General features: G+C 43.5%; 1 protein-coding gene across 1 annotated transcript in view; it reads left to right on the plus strand.

Annotated features, from left to right (window-relative positions):
- SLC25A26 (solute carrier family 25 member 26) overlaps nt 1–24,315 on the plus strand; it is a 210,427-nt gene that overhangs the window by 165,344 nt on the left and 20,768 nt on the right. Inside the window, exons 6-7 of the mRNA XM_077451967.1 lie at nt 629–673; nt 11,717–11,786. Of these exons, the coding sequence (XP_077308093.1) occupies nt 629–673; nt 11,717–11,786 (115 nt within the window). The remainder of the gene's footprint in view (nt 1–628; nt 674–11,716; nt 11,787–24,315) is intronic.

The raw sequence follows: 24,315 nt of genomic DNA on the forward strand, positions 1-24,315 counted from the left end.
TGTATCATTGCCTAGGCAAGAATTTTGTTTCCAAGGCAAAATTTGCACATAAGGTCACGCATGCGCACACCAGCGGCTGGTCAGTGCCAGGTCTAGAGGGTGGGACAGAGACCTGCGGCAGGTCTGCGCATGCATAAACCCCTGGGCATGGGCAGAAAACAGCAGCTCTATGGGACTTAAGAGATCTATGGGGTGTCCCCACAGTGTGTATGTGCATGTGTGAGAAGAGTGATGAAGAACTTTGGGCTGAAGCCAATGCTGGACTCCTTTGACTGGTGAGTTATATATATATATATATATATATATATATATATATATATTATATTATTATTATTATTATTATTATTATTATTTATGCTGGAACACTTTAAACACCCCCAAAAAATATTTTGCTAGGAAGGGTGGAGAAAAATCAGGTTTCCTACCTCCACTAGACAGAGGTGTGCTGTGTGGCAGAGCTGTGTAAAGCTCAGGACTGGATAGCAAGTGAAATATCTCCCATATGTATTTCTTTTGTGTATTTAACTGTTTGCTTTGCGTTCAGCTTTAAATGGCGAAAAATATGAGCCAATCAGATAAGTTTTCCAAAGATTCTTACATTCAATTATTTTTTTCTATTTTTTTTTAGATCCCATTTTCTCTGGTCCAGTTTCCATTGTGGGAATATCTAAAGGTAAGGAAGAAAGGTTGTTAAATCCTCAAGTACCGTTGCAATATATTCTCTCCTAGTATAAGGTAAAATGCTGTTTCGTGTGGCTGGATTGTTTGGACTAGATTGTGCATGTTTGATATATTCACGGAATGTGATTCTGTATTCTCAACTGAAATTGAAAAAAAATAAAAATATTTGCACATGAAGGGATTCTCCTGGACCCGAGGTGTGTGAGGATCAGTCCACCTGGCACAGATGTTTAACGTAAACTTGTCATAAGAGAAATGAAGTAGCTGCCGTTGCTGCAAATGTCAGTTGCTTGGGTGTTATGCTAACCTGCTGACTTCAATACATGAATGTATATATGAAGGCAAGCTTTTTTTTTTTTTGATTTATATAGAGAAGGAAGGGGATTAGAAACCCTGTGGTGTTTTTATTGCAGTCAGAGTTCTGAAGCGCCCACTCCCAGTAAGATAATTCTTTTTTCTTGTTAAAATACCGCAAAGGTCTAGGAAATGCAAAATTTCATTAACAAACACACTAAAGTGATTTTTAGGGAAAACAGATTGAATAAACTACCCAAATGTTTGGTAAAATATAAAAGATGGGGTTGCACCAAGTAAATAAATATCCAACATGTCAATATGTCAACATGTTATATGCACCTGTGAAATGGTGACATTCGTCACTATTTTATATTTTTTGTGGGCAACCATTAGATTAGTGTTACCAGGAGGTCTGGCGCTCTCACTCCGGCGTGCACAGTGACATGTAACGCGTATCGCAATTATTATTACTGTGCTTGAGTGTAACAATAAAAATTATTATTTTTTTGCTAAATTTTACTTTTTTATCTTTTCTTGATGATGCTTTTTGGATGACAGGTTTAGATCCTGCATGTCTTCTCCACTGGATGTATTGCCATGTACATTGCATTGCAATACTTTCCATTCCTGGCTATGCTAGCCAGGGAAGATGACAGGGTGACCCAGAAGTGACCTCCTACATGTTGCTTTCTGGGTCACCAACAAGAAGGGGAGGAGAGCGGACGTGTGTCCGCTGTTCTCCATCCCCTTCACCTGCAATGTCCAGAGTTGGGCAAGCGGACGCGGAATACATGGTGGGGGGGGGGGGGGCTGCCGGTACCGGGGCTGTTGTCGGGGGTGTCTGGAAGTAATCGGGTGGTAGTGCAGTCGCCCAAATACATCCATCTGACAGGCAGGAGTCTGCCTGTCAGTTTCGTGGTGGCTGCAGCCACCAGATTGTGTGTGAAACCCCCACTGTCAGGTCCGTACAACATGCGGACCTAGAGGGGCGCCCGTAAGTTTTGAGAGGCAAGGTCTTTTTTTTTTTTTTTTCTTTTAAACCTTTTAATCCATGGTGTGTTGAGTGCAGGTTTAATTTGAGTTATCACATTGCTTCCAAAATTGAATGTTAAAAGAAAATTAAATTTGGAAGTACTTTCAAACAAAATTTGTCAAGCCTCTGATGGCATTATCAAATGTAATAAATAGATTTTTCCTACAGATATTCTTACAAAAATGTATGGTCAGCCTATACTGGAACGTCAGTTTAAAAAAAAAAAAATAATTTTTAATTTTTATTTTTACAAATGCTGCAGCTGCTGACTTTAAAAAAATCAGGTACTCACTAGGCCCGAGGTCCAGTATTTTCTTCCTGCAGCCGCTTCTTACTGCTGTGGGTCCCTAGCACCGCCACCTTGGATACAGTAGCCAGCTATGGCTTACTGGGGAACCACAGCTGGCACCCCTCTGTGCATGCCTTGGCCTGTGATTTGTGTATGGTCCCGGAACCTCCTGGGACATATGACATGTCCCTGAAGGATGCAGGGGGGGGGGGGAGGGAGTCAAAGGATGCCACCCTCACCTAGGTAAGGATTGCGGAAGTTGGAGTGGGTACCAAATAAAATCCGTACTTGCTCCCCCAAACCAATGGAATTTCACATTTCGGGTGAAGTTCAGCTTTAAGTCGTTCAAACCAAACAGGTACCCAGATAACCCAGAATTTATTCCCAAGTATTGCAGCAAGTGATTATGATAGTGGGGCTCATTAAAAGACAGATTCTAATCCACTGTCTTCTATCAGGTGCAGAGAATGTCATGTGTTTGTACTACGGCCATCAATTTGTCAATGCCACAACTTCTTCCTCTGCAGAGTTTCCCCAGAAACGCAAGCTGCTAGGATAAGTATTCATAAGTGGCCTGTTGGGACCAGCTTCCCGAAGCCAAACGTGAATCAAAGACTTCTTCTGTGTTTTTTGTCTTTAAATACACGCAGAGAATTTGTCTATAGCACATCCTGCAAAATACTGAACACATATGGGACCCACGCGCCTCCCTCCAGTGCCATCCATCTTGTTCCTGTATGTTTAACGATTACTTAATATCAGCTGGCGCACTGCCAAGGGTATCATTTATATTTAGCATCATTAAAATAGACATGCGGCCTGTACACACAGGGATGTTTTATCAGATTGGAATATCTTGTGGGTTTCATTCTTAAAGCTGAAATCTGGGCTAAAACAAATTTGTCTAAACGCAAAAGGCATATGTAAATGAATATCGGTGTCCATTGTGTATTTCTTTCAAATCTGTGCAAAAATCCTGTGCTTTACCTCCGTGTAAAAGTTTCAGTAATAGAGACCGGTCACTGCTGCTCTCTCTCCTTGTGCAGGGTGACTGGTCTTGCCCGCTCCTGTAGTTTTCAGCAGGCAGCCTGTAGTGGGTGGAGCCAGTTGGCCTCCTCTCACAGCTCTGCTCTCTTCATAGGTTATGAAGTATGATCACGTTTGCAAAGACATTTCATGCACACAAACTGGATTTATATCCTTTCCGAGACATAAATCTATGTTTTGTACACCAAATGCCTTTGCATACCCAGTCATTACCTTGTAAATGTAGCGGGGACATCTGATCTGTGGAAGGGACCCAGCAGGTTTCGTCCACTAAGGGCTTCCTGTAGAAAACTACAGGAGACGTGGAGACAAGGCCAGCCACACTGCACAAGGAGAGAGAGCAGAAGTGACTGGTCTTTATTATATTGTGAAGATCCTGAACAGAGGTACATTTTCACACTGGATTACTGCACAGATCTGGAAGAAATACACAAAGCACACCAAGATTCAAATAAGAACAAACATAAGGCTCCTTTTCCATGGGTGCCTCCGCATTACATAATTGGCCTGCTCATTGGAGGATCGCTCTGCTGATCCCTGCTGAGCAGGATGATGATAGGTCCTTGTCTGCTCCGCTGTGCAGAGTGGATGCGGAGACAGTCCTGCTCTCCCCTATAGGGAAATCTGATGGAAACAACCCACCCGTCCGTTTCCATTCCATCCGGTCCACCAGACGGATAGAAAATAGGAGAGGATCAGATTGTATGGCAGCGGTTCTCGGTGGACACGCCACTCCATAGAGAAGGCTGGAGGGTCCGATCAGGTCCACCAGTTTTTCAGGTGGACTTGATCAGACAGGGGCCCTTACTCTTGTGTTTAGATATTTGCTTATACCGGAGTTCAGCATTAAATTAACGTTTTTGTGATTGAAGTCCAGCTTTATTGTCATCATCAATATTTTTTAGACTGTTTTTGGTTGTGGGGATCATGAGGAAGTTTTTGTAGTGGGCTGACCCAGATTTTTTTGCCATGCTAACAGAAACTGACAGTGAACATGAAAATAGATAAGTATTGGGTATACATGAAGCAAAAATGTTGTGAGACATTAAAACCTGCATGCTTAGAATATAGTATAACTAAACTTGTGTTCCTATAGGAACACTAGTTCTGGTGACAGTCACTTTGGAGGGATTTCCTCTCACTTCCTGTTTTGACCATGGAACAGGACGTAAAGGGAAATCTCCCTAATGCTGCATACACACGATCGGACTATGCGGTGGACTTAGTCCAGCAGACAAACCGCCGGACTTTGCAGTGGAGGTCCGCTGGACTTTCTGAATGAGCAGACCTGCCCACACACGACTGGACTTTTCCGGCAGACTAGGTCCGGCGGACAATCCATCGGACTATGGCAGGACTTTTGAAATGAACAGGCTTGCCCACACACGGAGTGGCTCCACGTAGATGGGACTAGCAAAAGAAGTCAGTGTCGCCGCCTCCATCGGCGAGATTTACACTTCGCTGTCCTCGTCACCTGGTATGGATTTAAAGGGGAACTCCTACGCCAAAAAAACAGCATGGGGGACCCCCAAATTCCATAGCAGACCCTTATCCGAGCACGCAGTCCGGCCGGTCTGGAAAGGGGGTGGGGACAAGCGAGCGCCACCCCCCGAGCCATACCAGGCCACGAGCCCTCAACATGGGGGAGGTGCTTTGGGGAGGGGGGGCCCAGCGGCCCCCCACCCCAAAGCACCTTGTCCCCATGTTGATGAGGACAGGGTTGTCAGGCCTCTTCCTGACAACCCTGGCCATTGGTTGTCGGGGTCTGCGGGGGGCTTATCGGAATCCAGGAGCCCCCTTTAATAAGGGGCCCCCCAGATACCGGCTCCCAACCCTATGTGAATGAGTATGAGGTACGATGTACCCCTACCCATTCACCTGGTGAAAAAAAGGGGGAACTTATTAAAGGGGGCTCCCGGATTCCGATAAGCCCCCTGCCCGCAGACCCCGACAACCAATGGCCAGGGTTGTCAGGAAGAGGCCCTTATCCTCATCAACATGGGGACAAGGTGCTTCCCCAAAGCACCCCCCAATGTTGAGGGCACGCGGCCTGGTTCGGCTCAGGAGGGGCCAGGCTGCGTGCTCGGATAAGGGTCTGCTATGGCCTTTGGGGGAACCCCCACGCCGTTTTTTTCAGCATAGGGGTTCCCCTTTAAATCCATACCAGGTGACTGGGCTAGCGAGGTGTCAATCTCGCCGATGGAGGCGGCAAAATTGACTTCCTTCGCTGGTTCCGTTTACCTGGAGCCATGTTCAAAATGAACGGACTTTACTCAGTGTGTGGGCAAGTCCGTTCATTTGAAAAGTCCGGCGGACTAGCACACAGACGGGCGGATTGTCCGCCGGACTGCCGAGTCTGGAGAACAATTTTGAGTCAAAACTTCTTTCTAAGTCCGCCGGACTTTTGGAAAGAAAAAGTACGGTCGTGTGTACGCGGCATAATAGGACACAGATATTAAAATAAAACTAACAGAAGTTATAACCCTCCCTTATTTTGCTTTTAATTCTACTTTTAAGTTAAATAAAATTGCTAAGCGTTTAGTGCTATGTTAACTTTTTTTCTAGTGTAAAAAAAAGAAAATTGAAAGCTTTCCTTATACAGTAAAATGATTTGGAAAATGGTTTACCAGTGTCCCCCTTCCTGTAGGTATGAATGGCAGGTAATTACAGTGTATTACTGACATCATGGCTAGCCTGCAATAATAGAATTGTGTAGTGGGGATTATAGGCTTATTCCAGATCTCTTATATACTCTATTGCAGTATAATTACTTTATTGTGAGATGACACTGAACACTGTAGGTTATGGATCAGTGTGCATGTCATACACACACATTCCACAGAAGTGTTTGTGCCTGGGGCGAATTATAATTGTGCGACTCTCTGAGAAATTAGAACCAGTTTTCTAGCCTCTATCTTCGGTGTCAGGGTGCGTTTTAACCAATCAGTAATTTTCTGTGTTTATTTTGGAGTGAGTGGACCTGTCCCTTATCTCAGGACTGGACAATATTGGACATAGGGCAGCATTCTGGTATACAGACCTCTAGTGTTAGATGTTTGTGCAAATGTATTCAGTGGCGTAGCTAGAAACACTGTGCCATGGTGACCAGGCTGGATCTTCTCCTGGATTGGTATTGGATTATGTGCAAGCAATAAGGGCTCGTTTATACAGGGGAGGGATGGTAAAAAACATAAAAATACAGTCGCTCAGGGCTATATTCATGCATCGGCTGTGATGTATTGTGGCCTGATAAGTTGCATTCAGCAGATGGTATTGCTGCCGAATGTGATCTCAAGTGCAACCTGGTTGCAGCCTAGTGGGTTGGCATTCTGAGGGTTAAAGGAGTTGGTGAGAAGGCAGTGGGTCGCTTTTTGAGGGGCAAGAGTACAGTATATACAGGATTTGCCATTGCTAATGAAGTGTTGAAATCTCTATTATCGGCACCCATGCTTCTCTATTTAGTGCATAACTAACCTGGAAGAACTCCACAGCTGATGAAGTCAAAACTCCCAGTCTGCTTGCCTGTTCCAGGAGAGTAATTTACTAAAGAGTATACTAAAGTGAACCTGAAGTTTGCTAATGCAGGGCCACTGGGAGGGAGGAGGAAGACCTGGTACTTCCAGGAATGGGGGAGCATGTGACTTGTTGCCCTTCCTCCCATGTGACAGCAGGGCTGGCCACCCTATCACGCAATGCTTGGTTGTTGGCCGCCCTATCACGCAATGCTTGGTGGTTGGCGCCCTATCAAGCAATGCTTGGTGGTTGGCCGCCCTATCAAGCAATGCTTGGTGGTTGGCCGCCCTATCACGCAATGCTTGGTGGTTGGCCGCCCTATCAAGCAATGCTTGGTGGTTGGCCGCCCTATCACACAATGCTTGGTGGTTGGCCGCCCTATCACGCAATGCTTGGTGGTTGGCCGCTCTATCACGCAATGCTTGGTGGTTGGCCTCCCTATCACGCATTGCTTGGTGGTTGGCCGCCCTATCGCCCAATGCTTGGTGGTTGGCCGCCCTATCGCCCTATCGCCCAATGCTTGGTGGTCGGCCGCCCTATCGCCCAATGCTTGGTGGTCGGCCGCCCTATCGCCCAATGCTTGGTGGTCGGCCGCCCTATCGCCCAATGCTTGGTGGTTGGCCGCCCTATCGCCCGATGCTTGGTGGTTGGCCGCCCTATCGCCCGATGCTTGGTGGTTGGCCGCCCTATCACGCAATGCTTGGTGGTTGGCCTCCCTATCACGCAATGCTTGGTGGTTGGCCGCCCTATCGCCCAATGCTTGGTGGTTGGCCGCCCTATCACCCAATGCTTGGTGGTTGGCCGCCCTATCACCCAGTGCTTGGTGGTTGGCCGCCCTATCACCCAGTGCTTGGTGGTTGGCCGCCCTATCACCCAGTGCTTGGTGCTTGGCCGCCCTATCACCCAGTGCTTGGTGGTTGGCCACCCTATCACCCAGTGCTTGGTGGTTGGCCGCCCTATCACCCAGTGCTTGGTGGTTGGCCGCCCTATCACCCAGTGCTTGGTGGTTGGCTGCCCTATCACCCAATGCTGTCACATGGGAGGGGAGTGAGTCCTCAGACCTGTGTAAGCTCCATGTTCTCTGAACCCTGAGTTTCAGCTCTTGGCTTTCAGGGCCCAAAAGGAGCAGGAAGGGAAGATAAGTATGTGCAACTGGGAAGGATGACCATTGGGTGAACCTTTATCTTGCATGAGAAAACACAGGTTCACTTTAACCTCCTGCCTCCCATGTAACGGATATGTGCTGCAGCAAAGATGGTGGGCTTTAAGGCCCGCACGCCACACTTGGGTATCCATGGATGGCAGAGCTTTTTGTGCTGAGGGCATGCTCTCTGTGTGCTCCCAACACAGTGACAAAGACCGTTCTCAGTCTCTGCTAATGATAGCATGGTAGGTCCTGATCCCGCTACAATGGTAGCACAGGCTCCTGATCATGTGTGACAGCAGATCGCATCGGTTACATCATCAACCAATCCTTACTGGGATTAGGACCTTGTTAAATGGATGCCGGCTTGGGTGGGAAGGACTTAAAGCCCTTCTCCAATGTCTTGCCTTCAGTACTTCCAGCCCATCCTCCTGCACCTATTTTTTAAAATTCTTTAAAGTGGTTGTAAACCCTCCCCCACAACTTTGTCCCCTGTAAATCAGCATAAAAAACCCTAAGGCCGCGTACACACGGGCGGATTGTATGGCCTACTTAGTCCGTCATACAATCCGACGGACAGTCCGTCATACTTTCGAATGAACGGACTTGACCACACACGGATGCACAAACAGTCCGTCGAAAGCTTGCGCGATGACGTGTACAGCACGTACGACGGGACTAGAAATAGGAAGTCCAATACACAGCAATGCAACCTTCCGCCGTGTAAATCCTTTCTGAGCATGCGCCATTCTTAGTCCGTCGAACTAGCCTACTCACGAGCGGATTGTCCGCTGAAACCAAAGTATGACGGACAGTATTATGGAAATTCCGAAATACTTAGTACGCCAGACTGCACGCTGAAAAAGTCCGCTGAAGCCCACACACAAGCGGACTGTCCGCTGAAATGTGTTTCGGCGGACTAAGTAGGCCATACAATCCGCCCGTGTGTACGCGGCTTAACGAACACTGCGTGTAGATATATCCTTACTTGCTTAGTATTGTTGTAATCCTTTTTGTTCTTTACAATGATGTCACTGAGCATGCTCAGATCTCCCCTGATTTACGGCACACTCTCTATGTGCTTATCTATCTGTTATCAGGACTTCCTATGGCACAACACTGAACTCCCAGGAGACTTCATAATCACTCGGAGCTTCCTCCTACACACCATGTGACCTCACATGCAGTGTAAAGCAGGGCATGGGACTGCAGACTTATCAGCTGAAGCTGATAGGACTCACACAGGCAAACACTAGATAATCAGCACAAGTACATACTATGAAATAAAACAAGTCAGCTATGAACAGGTAAGCAGGGTTGCCATAGAAACATTGGATTGAGAAGGAGGCTTGGTGAATAGTACAGGAAGTGCTCAATGTAAGGGCAGAAATACTCTCCACTGTGGACTCAGAAAACAATACTTAAGATGGCGCTGCCTAACCCCTGGAAACAAGTTTTTTTTAAAGTTTCTTTAAACAGTAAGTAATATGTGATTTGGGCTGGATTACAGTGGCTAGTTTGATAATTACTTATTATAATGGACTAAATAAAAAGAAGCATCAAAGTGGGAGAGTTTACTTCCTCTTTAAATACTGTAATTACCTTAATTCCATATTTTATTTGCAAGTCTGGTGATGTCAGGGGCCCTCCTCCATCTTGCTCAGTGGGCAGTCCTTACTGCAAATTATTTAAATAAAAAGTACTAAAGTTAGTACTACTTACCTGCTTCCTGCTTGCTCTGTTTGCCCAATCTCAGCACTCTTACCCCCCACCTCCCCATACATCAGAAACCTGCACTGCCATTAAAAAAAAAAAAACACCAACAGTCAGCTATTTTTTCCTTCTTCTTTGCCAGCCCACCAATGACATTTGCACCTTATCACGCTTGTGCAGGGACCCAATAAACTCATCTGCTGGAAAAATGAAAAAAATAAAAACAACAACTTTCCCACCGAGTTCTCAGGAAAGGTCATGTGGCAGATTGCAGATGATGGTCTTGCTCCTGATCTCGTGCATGCGCTTGTATGACATTAGTCATATTAGTCATATTTAAAAAAAAAAAAAAACCCTTTTCCCTTGCAGTTGAGAAACAAGATCTCCTTGGAAGGCACCAGTGAGGTAGCCTTCCTAGGGGGCACCTGTTAGCTTCTGGCTACTATAGCAGAAAGTAGAAATCAATTTGGTCTAAGTAAACAAATAAAGCTTTGTTTTTATATGAGTTAGCCCTCGTTCACAACAGTGCGATCTTTCATGCGATTTGACCGTTCCAAATTGCATGAAAAGTCATACCCCATTGCCGACAATGGAACCATTCAAATTGCCGCAACTCATAAAAAGGTTCCTGCAATACTTTTTTCATTGCGACTTGCATAGACTTCTGTTAAAGGAATCTGCAAGTTGCAATGGATTCAGAGGGTCAAATCCCATTGATCTGCGTCTTTGAAATCGCGCTGAAGTAGCACAATTTCAAAGCCGCACTGGTGTGAACCAAGGCTTAAAGTTTTGTTCACACTAGGGTGTTGCACAAAAACGTGCTGTCCCCTTGGAGACCCAGTGCATCTTGCTAACGCACGCGCCAAATCACATGGTACTGCAGTTCCACGCGTTTTGGTGTGGCTCAATTTTTAAAATGTGTATGGGAGTTCTTTGCGCATTTCTTGCATTTCTTGCTTGTAGGGGAGCCCATTGCAATCAGATTTTTCTAGACTGTGTAACCTTCTCCCCAAAAATTCTTTATTTTTAAGGTTTCTCAGTTATCCAAACTGTTGCTTCAGAAGAAATAAAAAATTATGGGGAAAAAACGAGCAATTAAAGGAGGAGAAAAAAAAAAAAAAAAAATATATATATATATATATATATATATATATATATATATATATATATATATATATATATATAGTATATATAATTTATTTTCCGCGTTTTACACACAGTTTCAAAAATCTTTGGAAGATGCTCAGCTATGGAAGTTACAATTTGCTTACTTTTGTCTTATTCTACTAGTGTACGCTTTCCCTGCTACCTTATACTTATAGATCCTATAGATGGTATTAAAAAGGTAAAAATAACATTGATACTGTAACCATTTTATAACTGTATTCCTACCCAGGGAATACTATGTACACATCTTCTTTGCACGGAATAATTCTGTATTTTCTAACCTGCCTCTGTTGCATACCAAATATTTTAAAATGTACATTTTAAGCTATTAGTAACTGTTTTTCAATAAGTAACTTTTTGGGCATCAGTTTTGTGTCTCAGGAATTTAACATTGTTTTCCTTTTAAGGGGTGCTTTGTCTTCCCTTTTTTTTTATTTCATAAATATAAATATATAAAATGTAAAAAAGTCGTAAAATACTTAAAATAAATCTGTATGCTGTGCCATTAGCGTCCCCCAGTTTATTAAAGCCTTCACACACAATGCATATAATGTAAATTTTTGGGGTATAGCGGCACTTCAAAAGAAAAAAAAAAGTCTAATGTGCCTTTTAAGACATGTTGTTCTTCCTTGGAGTCTAGAAGAGAATTCTGGGGGTTGTAGTTCCACAACAGCTGGTGAGTCCCAGCTTTCCCAAGGCTGACCCGCAGAATTTCCCGTGACTTCTTACATCAATTCCCATCCATAAAATGTGGAGGATTGCAAATGATCTCAGTTATTCAGTGACTTTCCCTTTTTACATTTTTTTTATTTTCTTCTGTTTCTCGTTCCAGGATCTCTGGTCATGGAAGCGGGGCCGTACGCTCGATTCTTGGCAGTCTGCAGTCTGTGGAGCTTTTGCAGGTGCAAAGGATTATATGTTAACCCGGGGAAGTGGGGGGGGGACACACACGAGAGGGGGAAATAAGCGAAACAGTATTAAGTTCATTCGATGCAGCATTCTTTCATAAAGACGGTTTGTTCGGAGCAGTTGTGGGCCGTTTGTGGCCCACCAGCTGTCAGAGGACTACAAGCCTCAGCATGGGCACAGCGTGTTCCTCAATATTGAAAGCTGAACTCCAGGTGAATAGCTAAATACACAGATGAAATACTTATGAGGGAGCTGGTTTGCCTTACCTGTCTTTCCAGTTCTGAGATTTATGCAGCTCTGCCAAACAACAAATTCTTGCCTAACTGGGGAAGACCTCATTTTTCACAAACAGCTATAGAAAGCAGTAAAAACCCGACAGAGGTCACAATACTTTCCTTACTTTCCTGAAGGCTTATTCACACTTTGTTTTCCCAAAATAAACAAATGTGATTGTTCCTGCGTTGAAGTGTACACTATATTACCAAAAGTATTGTGGCGCCTGTTCTATCTTGTTGAGGTCATTACTCTGTGCAGGCCAATCAAGTTCTTCCACCCCAAACTCGCTCATCCATGTCTCTATGGACCTTGCTTTGTGCACTGGTGCGCAGTCATGTTGGAACAGGAAGGGGTCATCCCCAAACTGTTTCCACAAAGTTGGCAGCATGAAAATGTTCAACATGTCTTGGTATGTTGATGCCTTAAAATTTCCCTTCACTGGAACTAAGGGGCCAATCCCAACCCCTAAAAAACAACCCCCATACCATAATCCCCCCTCCACCAAATGATTTGGACCAGTTTACAAAGCAAGGTCCATAAAGACATGGATGGGCGGGTTTGGGGTGGAGGAACTTGATTGGCTTGCACAGAGTCCTGGCCTCAACCCGATAGAACACCTTTGGGATGAATTAGAGCGGAGACTGCGAGCCAGGCCTTCTTGTCCACTTCAGTGCCTGACCGCACAAATGCGCTTCTGGAAGAATGGTCAAACATTCCCATAGACACACTTCTGAACCTTGTGGACAGCCCTCCCAGAAGAGTTGAAGCTGTTATAGCTGCAAAGGGTGGGCCAACTCAATATGGAAACCTACAGACTAAGACTGGGGTGCCATTGAAGTTCATGTGCGTGTAAAGGCAGGTGTCCCAATACTTTTGGTAATATAGTTTATGTATACCCTAACAAACAACAACAACAACTACTTCTCTTATTTTCTCCCTTTTGGTTATCTGTTTAAGAACAACTGTTGCTTCTCGTTTGCGATCTTGTGAGTTGATAACTTTCTGTGCAATCTCCTTTTGTAGAAGGAGGAGTTATGATGATGAGGGATTATAGGAATGAGGAGATGAGAAGGATTTCTAAAGATTGGGAAGGATTTTGGAAACGAGAGGGGGAGGAGATGAGGAGTGTTATGAAGATAAGGCAGGGTTATGGAGATGGGGAGGAGATAAGGGGAGGGTTATGAGGATGAGCAGGGGTGGGTGAAGAGGTGTTATGAGGAGGGGGGAGGAGAATGAGGAGGGATTAATGGGAATGAGGATGGTTTAAATAGCTGGTGGAGCGCTTTTACATACGGCGAAAAGGAGTTCCCCCGCTACCTTCCATTGCCTTTATGGTCTCTCCCATCCCACCGGATAGCCGAGAAGTGGAAGTTCCCTCGATCATCTCTATGGTCAAAGAAATCGGAAGCTACAAGGATTTTGTCACTTCTGGTTTTCCCCAGATCTAAACGGGCCGTTACTGGTTTGTGAAAGGATCTGATCAAACCAATCTTGGTTTGATCAGATGCTTTTAAGGGCAGAGGAAGAGATCTGGGGTCTAATAGACTCCAGATGTTTTCATAAAGAATACCTGTCACTGCCCATTGGCAACATCCCTTGTGATACCAATGTAAAGAGGAAGTATAAAAAAAATAATAATTTGAATAAATAAAATAAATAATAAAAATTCTAAAAAAGTGTAAAGCTCTCCCCTGTTTGTGCGCAGCGGTGAACACATACATAGGTCACGCATGCATAAGTCAATGGTGTTCACACCACACAAATGAGGTATTGCCGCAAACATCATAGTGAGAGCAATAATTGTAGCACCAAACCTGTATATCTAACCTGTAATTGCTGTTAAAGTGCCGCCTATGGAGATTTTTAGGTACCGTAGTTTTGGTGCCATTCCAAGGGGAATTTGCATTTTTTAAGAGTGACATGATCTATTTACACAGCATAACGTCATCTTTCAGATATTACCAAAAATTGGTATCATATAGTGTTTGTTTGTGTGCACTAAAATTCACTAAGACCCCTTTCACACTGAGGCGCTTTTCAGGCGCTTTTTTTTTGCGTGAATGCGCATGAAAAGCGCCTCAGTGTGAAAGGGGTCTTGGCTCACGAAAAACGATTTCAATTAAAATCAATGAATGCTTTCACACTGTGGCAGTGCGCTGGCAGGTCCATGAAAAAAATGCCCCTCTCCATTGAAATGAACGCAATGTTCTTCAAAAGTGCTCAGTGTTTTACTGGCAGTTTAGAAGCGCCTCAGTGTGAAAGGGGCCTTAAGTGTATTTTTTCCCAAAAATGTGCGTTTAACCACTTACAGACCGGACCATTTTGCTGGTCAAAGACCAGACCACTTTTTGCGATTCGGCACTGCGTCGCTTTAACTGACAATTGCGCGGTCGTGCGACGTGGCTCCCAAACAAAATTGACGTCCTTTTTTTCCCACAAATAGTGCTTTCTTTTGGCGGTATTTGATCACCCCTGCGGTTTTTATTTTTTGCGCTATAAACAAAAATAGAGCGACAATTTTGAAAAAAACGCATTATTTTTTACTTTTTGTTATAATAAATATCCCCCAAAAATATATAAAAAAACATTTTTTTTCCCTCAGTTTAGGCCGATACGTATTCTTCTACATATTTTTGGTAAAAAAAACGCAATTAGTGATTATTGATTGTTTTGCGCAAAAGTTATAGCGTTTACAAAATAGGGATAGTTTTATAGCATTTTTATTAATTTTTTATTATTTTTTTTTTTACTAGTAATGGCGGCGATCAGCGATTTTTATTTTGACTGCGACATTGTGGGGGAACCATCGGACATTTTTGACACTTTTTTGGGACCATTGTCATTTATACAGTAATCACTGCTATATAAATGCAGTGATTCCTGTGTAAATGACACTGGCAGTGAAGGGGTTAACCAGTGGGTGGAAGTGTAGGGGTTAAGTGTTCCTAGGGGTGTGTTACTAACTGTGGGGGGGTTGGGCTTTAATTTAGTGAACACTGATCTCTGCTCCAATCACATGGAGCAGAGATAAGCGTCACTAGTTGCTAGGCAGAATGGAGAAATGCTGTTTACACGGCATTTCCTCCATTCAGCCGTCCCGTGAGACGATCGCGGGGATGCCCGCGGCAATCGAGTCTGTGGGTCCCGCGACCGGACTCACGGGAGTCCCGACCAGCGTGGGAGCGCGCCGCCGGCGGCGCGCTCCCGATGGCAGGGCGTCATTGAATATTGGACGTACCTGTACGCCAATATGCCTGCCCGTGCCATTCTGTCGACGTACATCGTCGTGTGCTGGTCGGGAACCGGTTAAAAAACCAATGCACAAATACAACATGACATAAAAAATTGCAACACCCACCATTTTATTCTCCAGAGCCTGTGCTTGGAAAAAAAAAAAAAAAAAAAAAAAATATATATATATATATATATATATATATATATATATATATATATATATATATATATATATATATATATATATATATATATATATATATATTATTAGTATTTAAGGGTTGTAAGTAATTATCTAGCAAGAAAATGATCTTTACATGTAGGAGAGAAGTGTCAGAATTGGCCTGGGTGGCAAGCGGTTCTAGAACTGTTACGGAGCTAAATGTGGCAAGATTTGGACAGTGATTGGAGTGGGGCTAAAGGAAAGGTCCTGGATTACACCTAGCACCCCAGCAAGAGGCACTAGGGCAGGGGTAGGCCTAGTCCCTCTTGGGTAGTAATTGTAACTGCCAGCCTTGCAATGCCTCATGGGAAATGTAGTTTGACAACAGCTGGAGGGCCCTGGGTTGCCTATCCCTGGACTAGGGCTTATGCCAAAACACGTCGGCTGTTTGCTTTTTAATGCTCATATGTGGCCAATAAATTTTTGCATCAAGGACTTTGGAGTTGTCGACTCTTCTCTCTTATATAAGAGAGTCTGATTGTTGTGTTATTGATCTTGGTGAAAAAGTTGGGAGAAGGGTCAAGTATTTTCATATGTCTAAAATGATAAAAGTGGACTTCTTTAATGGACCGTTGTTGGGCATCCTTTCATGTATGACCATCGATGACTGAGTGGCCCAGCTGCGGGTTGTTTTTTTGTAACAAGGCATGCTGAAACTTGCAGTTCCACATCAGCCAGCAAGGTTCTTGTTTACCCAACAATGTTTGTAACAGTGACGGCTCTTCTTGTTTTGTATCACAAAGGTCACCCCAGAGAACGTATTCAGTTAAAAAAAAAAAAAAAAGGTGTTGGAGGTTGAAAGACAGCAATTTGTTTTTTGACAAATTTGCGTTGTTGAAAACAGAAGAGCTGTCAGTCATGTGAGCCTGTAATGTGCAGGAAGGGGAGAGAGAGAGGTCCTTTGTGAAGGCTCGGTAGAGGACTGTGCAGCTGTCTGCCCCCAGCTGCTCTTCAGGGCTTTCTATGACTCCTGCAGAAAGGCCATGATTCACAGGCTGGGTGACAGCTCTGACAGCCCTGCAGATTAACAGCTGTCAGGAGACTGGGAGAAATTCACTGCCAGTGCCTGCAGGCTGACAAACCTCCTGTGTAGAGCAGCAATGGGAGACCAATCATCTGGCCAGCGGAGGAGCAACAAATATGACATCACTGATTAATGCTAAGTTTATTTAAAGCCAAACCTCACCTTTCCGACAAATTTCATCTCACCAGCCAAAGCCATAAATTATCAACTCTGTAAATAGCATTCATTACCTATCTTGTTTCCTTATGTGTGTACAACCCTCGAAGGAAAACTAAAATACGTTTTTTTACTATATGGGGCTGTAATTAGCTTAAAGGATAACTCCACTTTTGTGGAAAACAATTATATTATATAAAAAAAATTAATAATATAGCATAACCTTTTCAATCTGCAGATGCTGTTATTTTCTATAAACATCAATGCAATATTATTATTATTATTATTATTATTCAGGATTTTTTTTTTTTCCACAAACCTTTTTATTGGACATATGCAAACATTACAGAAATAAGTGTGTTACATGAATCCAAACCTATTACATACAAAACATTAGTAACAAAAAACAAACAGAAAACAATACTGAGATCATAATTATGCACATGCACAGGCCAAGTGTTGCCCACTTTACCTCCGAGCCTTTCATCTCTGGGCCCCAACCAGCCAGAGGATAGCGTTCTAGCCTACCCTGCTTAGGTTCTTTTTTACGTTTTTGGGAAACTCAACAACAACAAAAAAAAGGGGGGGGGGAGAAGGAGGGAAGAGTAGTAGGGTGAGAGGAGGAGAGAGAGAGACCTCTGGGAAGGCCCCCCTGGATATAAGCACTAGAAAGGAAGGATGAAGGGGTGAGAATATCACCAGCTGCCCTCTCCATTGCCCATTACAACTGGGAGGGGGACCCGCCAAGTAGGAGGCCATTCTTATTGTACTTGGTTAGCCTTGAATTCATTCTCGATAACATTGAGAGGTTTTGAAGGATGTCCATGCATCCCAAGTCACCGTGTAAGTGGAGATTTTGTCAAGTGCGGTATATATCAGCTCCTCCATCTCTGCAGTCTGGTTGATCCGGAGCGTCCATTCGGCCAGGGACGGGGCTATTGCTGACCGCCAGTGGCGGTACGCACATTCTAGCCGCGTTGATCATGTGTAATGCAATCGATTTATGGTAACGCTTTTTGGGGATCTCTGATAAATGTAAAAGGTATTGAGCCAGAGTATACTCTAGCGGGAAAGAGGATACCTTCACTATTACCTTGTGTACTTCCCGCCAGAACGCCTCTAAGGATGGGCAGCTCCACCAAATGGGAATGAATGTACCGGTCCCCTTGCTACATTTCCAGCATTGTTCCGACACAGTGGGTGAAAATTTGTGTATTAAGTCTGGCGTTCTGTACCAACGAGTTCTCAATTTATAGCCATTCTCTTGAACTGAAATGTTTAAAGAACCTTTGTGGAGAAGTTAATCTTGTCCCAACTTTCATCCTCTATGCCTATGTCTATTTCTGGTGCTTTTTCATAAAGAGAAGCATAAAGCGATGAGATTACGTGCCTCTGTGGGGGAGCGCTTGAACATAGCGACTCCAATGTCGTGGGGTTCCTGGTGAAGCCTCCCCGCCGTGCTGGATCATCTAGGAAGTGCTTAAGTTGAATATAAGGCCAAAATGGGAACAAACCCGTATTGGAACATTCTGCAAGTTCAGTTAGGCGTAGAAAGGGGCCTCTGAGTGAGTGCTTAGCTTAGCTAGCCATTGCCTCTCCACAAAGGTTCTTGTTATTCCCGGAGGGAAGTCCGGGTTGTTGCGCACTGGGGTAATTGGGTATTCAGGATTTATATAGCGCCAACAGTTTATGCAGCGCTTTACAATATAAAAGGGAGACAATACAGTTATAATACAATAAAATGCAAGAGGATTAAGAGGGCCCTGCTCAGAAGAGCTTACAATCTAATAGAGTGGGGCAGGTGGTACAAAAGGTTGTAACTGTGGGGAATGAGCTGATGGAAGTGTTAGAAGATTAGTTGGAGACGTGATAGGCTTTCCTGAAGAGATGAGTTTTCAGGGATCGCCTGAAGGTAGAAAGAGTAGGGAATAGCCGGACCATTGGAGGTAGCGAGTTCCAGAGGTTGGGAGAGGCTCTGGAGGAATCCTGGAGACGAGCATGGGAGGAGGAGATGAAAGAGCTTGAGAGTAAGAGGTCTTGAGAAGAGCGGAGAGGGCGATTTGGAGCAAAGTTGTGAATATGGCAACCTGGAGGAGTTCTGTACACTCAAAATGAAAAGGTAATCTATATTAGTTGACCAGTTCTTAGATGTGGTGGTTGCATTAGTTTTTATTTTTACACAGTTTTCCATTTGTCTTTACCTGCTGATCCTGGCAGTGAATCTGGCCATAGAAAAATAGTTTTCTTTTTTGCCAACCAGCTGATTCAAGTGGTTGCAAACCTCTGATTGTGACTTTTACCTATAGGTAAGCCTAGAATAGGGCTTACCTATAGATAGTGGAAATATCTCCTAAACATGTGCTGTTAAGGAGATATTTACCTTGTAGTGTGCCGATGATCTCATCCGCGCATGCGATGTGAAGAAACGGACCTCCGAGCCGCTTCTTCACTCGCAAGTGCCGTGACTGACTGCTCCCGCGCGCATGCGTCACGCAGCTCCAGCCAGTCACAGAGCCGGAGTCCGCGGCCCCAGAAGGAAGAGGGGAGAAGATGGATGCGGCCACCAGAGGAGACATCGCGGGCTCCATTTGCAGGTAAGTGACACATAGTGGGCTAGTATGCAATGCTGACTGCCTCCACTGAGTATCCGTTTTCAGAGGGGTGGTAGGAAATCCCACATGTGTGAAAGAGGCCTTAGGTTTCAGTGAAGTCTCTCTCTCTCTCTCTCTCTCTCTCTCTCTCTCTCTTTCTCTCTCTTTCTCTCTTTCTCTCTTTCTCTCTTTCTCTCTTTCTCTCTTTCTCTCTTTCTCTCTTTCTCTCTCTCTTTCTTCCAAGTGTACCTTTAATTGCTCTAATTTTATATATGTTTTGATAGATACAGTTTGTGATGATGTCATAGTAACTGTGGCATTGTTTTGGAAACCTTGGTGGTGTAGCAATCTCTGTAATAGTCTCCCTAGCAGATACAAAGCCAGGTGGACAGCTGCTGATTAAACGGTGACCCCTGTCTCCTCTACCACCGTCCTTCTCTCTTCTTACAACCTTGTGACAGGGGTTCATGAAGCCAATATGCTAAACATAACTCTGACATTTCACCATCAATTCAAAGGGAATATGTCTATGAGAATAGCTGCATTGTTTGATCGTTTGTGAATGTTTTTAGAGACAGAACAGCTCCAGCATCCCAGAACCTTTTCATCTGCTGAACGTTGGCTCAGAAGGTATGCAGCAAGATTAAGGAAAGGGAACAGTGCCTTCAGAATTCACAGGGCTCCTCCTATTGGCTCTCTAGGGCTCCCCTGCTGCCATACACTCCCTAATTTTAGAAGAGTTCTCCAGAAAGAAGCTCTTTTTTTGTAGCCTTGCCAAATGCAGACAGAAACATTTGCAACTTTTTAGAAACAAAAAAGAGTGCTAATGGTTGAGGTATCAGTCAAAATAATGTTTCTTGCAGGTGGTTGTTTTGGAGAAATTGTATCTGTATTCGCATTTGTTTAGAGCAGGGTTTCTCAACTAGAGTTCCTGAGATTGCTAGGGGTTCCATGAGCAATGTCTGCCTCTCGGATAAGTTCCCACTGGCGCCTGTGATCTTTCAGCTATCTGTTAGGGGGCAATTCTTCCCAATGTCCACAAGTGTAATTCCCCCGTACACACAGGCAGAATGTTAGGAGACATTTGCCGGTTCAAAAAAAAACAAAAAACAGGCGACATTCGGCCGGTGTGTATTTGACTTGCGCACTGGAAAACCAGCAGCCGACCAACTCCCGGTCTGTGACTAATCGACTTAGTCTAATAAAGTAATTGCAAACGGTTACTATTTTATATACACTGACATTGTTTCTGATAATGCCAATGTAATGTAGTAATGTTGAATCCATAAACATTAATCAGAATGTATGTACAGTATCTCACAAAAGTCAGTACACCCCTCACATTTGTAAATATTTTACTAAAACTTTTCATGTGGCAACACTTAAGAAATGACACTTTGCTACAATGTAAAGTAGTGAGTGTACAGCTTGTATAACAGTGTAAATTTGCTGTCCCCTCAAAATAACTGAAAACAAACAGCCATTAATGTATAAACCACTGGCAACAAAAGTGAGTACACCCCTAAGTGAAAATGTCCAAATTGGGCCCAATGTGTCAATATTTTGTGTGGCCACCATTATTTTTCAGCACTGCCTTATCCTCTTGGGCATGGAGTTCACCAGAGCTTCACAAGTTGCCACTGGAGTCCTCTTCCACTACTCCATGATGACATCACAGAGCTGACAGGGGTTAGAAAGCGTACACTCCTCCGTCTTCCATTTGAGGATGCCCCACAGATGCTCAATAGGTTTTAGATCTGGAGACATGATTGGCCAGTCCATCACCTTTAGCCTCAGCTTCTTTAGCAAGGCAGTGATCTCCTTGGAGGTGTGTTTGTGGTCGTTATCTTGTTGGAATACTGCCCTGCGGCCCAGTCTCCAAAGGGAGGGGATCATGTTCTGCTTCAGTGTGTCACAGTACATGCTGGCATTCATGGTTCCCTCAGTGAACTGTAGCTCCCCAGTGCCAGCAGCACTCATGCAGCCCCAGACCATGACACTCCCACCACCACTTCCCAAAGACAACCTCTGGATATGACGATGAGCACGTTCACTCAACTTCTTGGTCGACCGTGGGGAGGCCTGTTCTGAGTGGAACCTGTCCGGTTAAACCTCTGGTTTTGGCCACCGTGCTGCAGCTCAGTACAGGGTCTTGGCAATCTTCATATAGCCTAGGCCAACTTTATGAGAGTTCTTTGCAATGAGGTGCCATGTTGAACTTCCAGTGACCAGTATGAGAGAGTGAGAGCGATAACACCAAATTTAAAACACCTGAGACCTTGTAAGACTAACGAGTCACATGACACCGGGGAGGGAAAATGGCTAATTGGGCCCAATTTGGGGTGTACTTACTTTTGTCAGTGGTTTAGACATTAATGGCTGTGTGTTGAGTTATTTTGAGGGGACAGCAAATTGACACTGTTATACAAGCTGCACACTCACTACTTTACATTGTAGCAAAGTGTCAGTTCATGAGTGTTGTCACATGAAAAGATTTAATGAAATATTTACAAAAATGTGAGGGGTGTACTCACTTTTGTGAGATACTGTATGTATCCAGTTAGTCATATCTGACTCTTTGGGCATCATGTCTGATATGTTTGAAAGCCCTTTTCCATAGAATTTTATTGATGAATTGTATTTTGAGGAGGGTCACGAGTTCTTTACTTAACCCTCCACAATCACCCATTATTGGGACTGGCATGCAGAATTTGATAACACGTGCTCAACCAAATTGTACACACATACTGGTGCAAATTTAGACCATAGCCAAAGATCCCACCAGGTAGAAACCCACCAAGCAAGAGAGAACTGGCAAACCCTATGTAGATAGTGCTGGCCAAGATTCGAATAAGGACCCCAGTGGTGTCCGGTATAAGTGCTAAGGTAAAATGTAGCCATCAGAGTCTCTGCAGTTTAATCGGTGGACTGGAACTACATGGTTAGAGAAAAAGGGATGCTGCCTTAGGATATTATCATTCATGCGCGTTTAGGATATAATTAGGGTTGCGCCGATACTAGTATTGGTATCGGTGCCGATACCGAGTATTTGCACAAGTATCAGTACTTCTACAAATGCACCGATACCTGAAACCGATACTTTCTGGCTCGGTTCTCCCCAGTGTTAAAGAAGTCCGGTAATTGTAGCTGTCAAAAAAAGAAACATTGTTTCTTTTTGTATATTTCTGTTTCTTCATCTGCAGATCAAAGGGATGAAAAAATGTTCCACTGTTTAACCCCTTAATAACCCTTAATTTACTCTAATCCCCTTTAATCAACTCCCTATTTTCCTCCATTTAATTATTATGTTCCTGCTTTTTTTTCTTTTGTACACGTCTATCTTATAAACGATAAACAATTAAAACTTTTTTGTTTGCTTTGTTGGTGAATATTTTTACACATATATATTAACATATGAAAATAAGTGGGAGTTGAAGAAAAGGAGGGATTTTAACGGTGCAAAAATATTCACAAATTTATAATATAATCAAAAAGAAATGATGGTTTTATTTTATTAAATTCAAAGTTAAAAAGTTATGTATAAACGTTATCACAGAGAGTCAATACAAAAATGGTGGTCAGAAAAAGCGAGTTATTTCGGGTATATCTGGTCTTGCACATTAGCCCGACATGTTTCGCTGACTTGCTTCTTCAGGGGATGTGTAGACTGGACCACGAGTATCGTGATAAACTGTACATTTATAAAAGATAAACACAAATAAATACAAAAAATAAACAAAATCATCCATTTACCTAGTAAAAGGAGCTCAATGTCTCCCAGAAAGACAAAAAAAAAATCAAAAAAATCATCGGACTAAAAATACAGATATATTAACCACTTAAGCCCCGGAACAATTTGCAGCCAAAGGACCAGGCCCCTATTTGCGATTCGGCACTGCGTCGCTTTAACTGACAATTGCGCGGTTGTATGATGTGACTCACAAACAAAATTGTTGTCCTCTTTTCCCCATAAATAGAGCTTTCTTTTGGTGGTATTAGATCACCACTGCGGTTTTTATTTTTTGTGCTATAAACAAAAATAGAGCGACAATTTTGAAAAAAATGCAATATTTCTTCCTTTTTGCTCTAATAAATATCCCCAAAAAATATATAAAAAAATATTTTTTTAACAGTTTAGGCTGATACGTATTCTTCTACATATTTTTGGTAAAAAAAAATCGCAATTAGCGATTTATTGATTGGTTTGCGCGAAAGTTATAGCGATTACAAAATAGGGGATAGTTTTATAGCATTTTTATAAATTTTTTCTTTTTACTAGTAATATCAGAGATTTGTATTGTGACTGCGACATTATGGCGGACACATCGGACATTTTTCACACATTTATTGGACCATTCACATTTATACAGCAATCAGTGCTATTTAAATGCTCTGATTCCTGTGTAAATGACACTGGCAGTGGAGGAGTTAACCACTAGGGGGCAGTGTAGTGTTATGTGTGACGTTATGTGGTTTTTTTATTGTAGGGGGCGTGGCCTGGCATGTGACGTCACTGATAATATAAAAGGGAACAGACGATCGGTGACAGCCACAGTAGGAAGCACAGGGAGAGGTTTGTTTGCACAGACCTTTCCTGGTTCTTCAGCTCTGTGACCCGATCGCGGGACACCAGCGGTGATCGGGTCCGCTGGTCCCGCGGACACGGTCACGGAGCTCAGGACCGGGTCGGGAGCGCGCCGCTGGCACTTAAAGAGCCAGGTACAGGTACGTGATTGTGCCCAGCCGTGCCATTTTGCCGACGTATATATCGGCGTGAGGCGGCCCTTAAGTGGTTAACATATATTTACATATTTCACATTGAAAAAGCGCTAAATTAAAAAAAAATCTATTTAATTTGTAAATAACTTTTCAATGCTATGTACCATTGCTGACAGCTGAAGTTAAAACAAAACAGTTGCGGTAAGTATTGGTAATTGGTTTCGGCGAGTACTAAAAAAAAAATGGTATCTGTGCATCCCAAGATATAATGTTTAAATACAATCTGGATGGAAAAAAAA

This window comes from Lithobates pipiens, unplaced genomic scaffold, assembly GCF_037356315.1.
Source record: "Lithobates pipiens isolate NorthernLeopardFrog02 unplaced genomic scaffold, aLitPip1_a1.2 Scaffold_23, whole genome shotgun sequence".
Taxonomy (NCBI): Eukaryota; Metazoa; Chordata; class Amphibia; order Anura; family Ranidae; genus Lithobates; species Lithobates pipiens.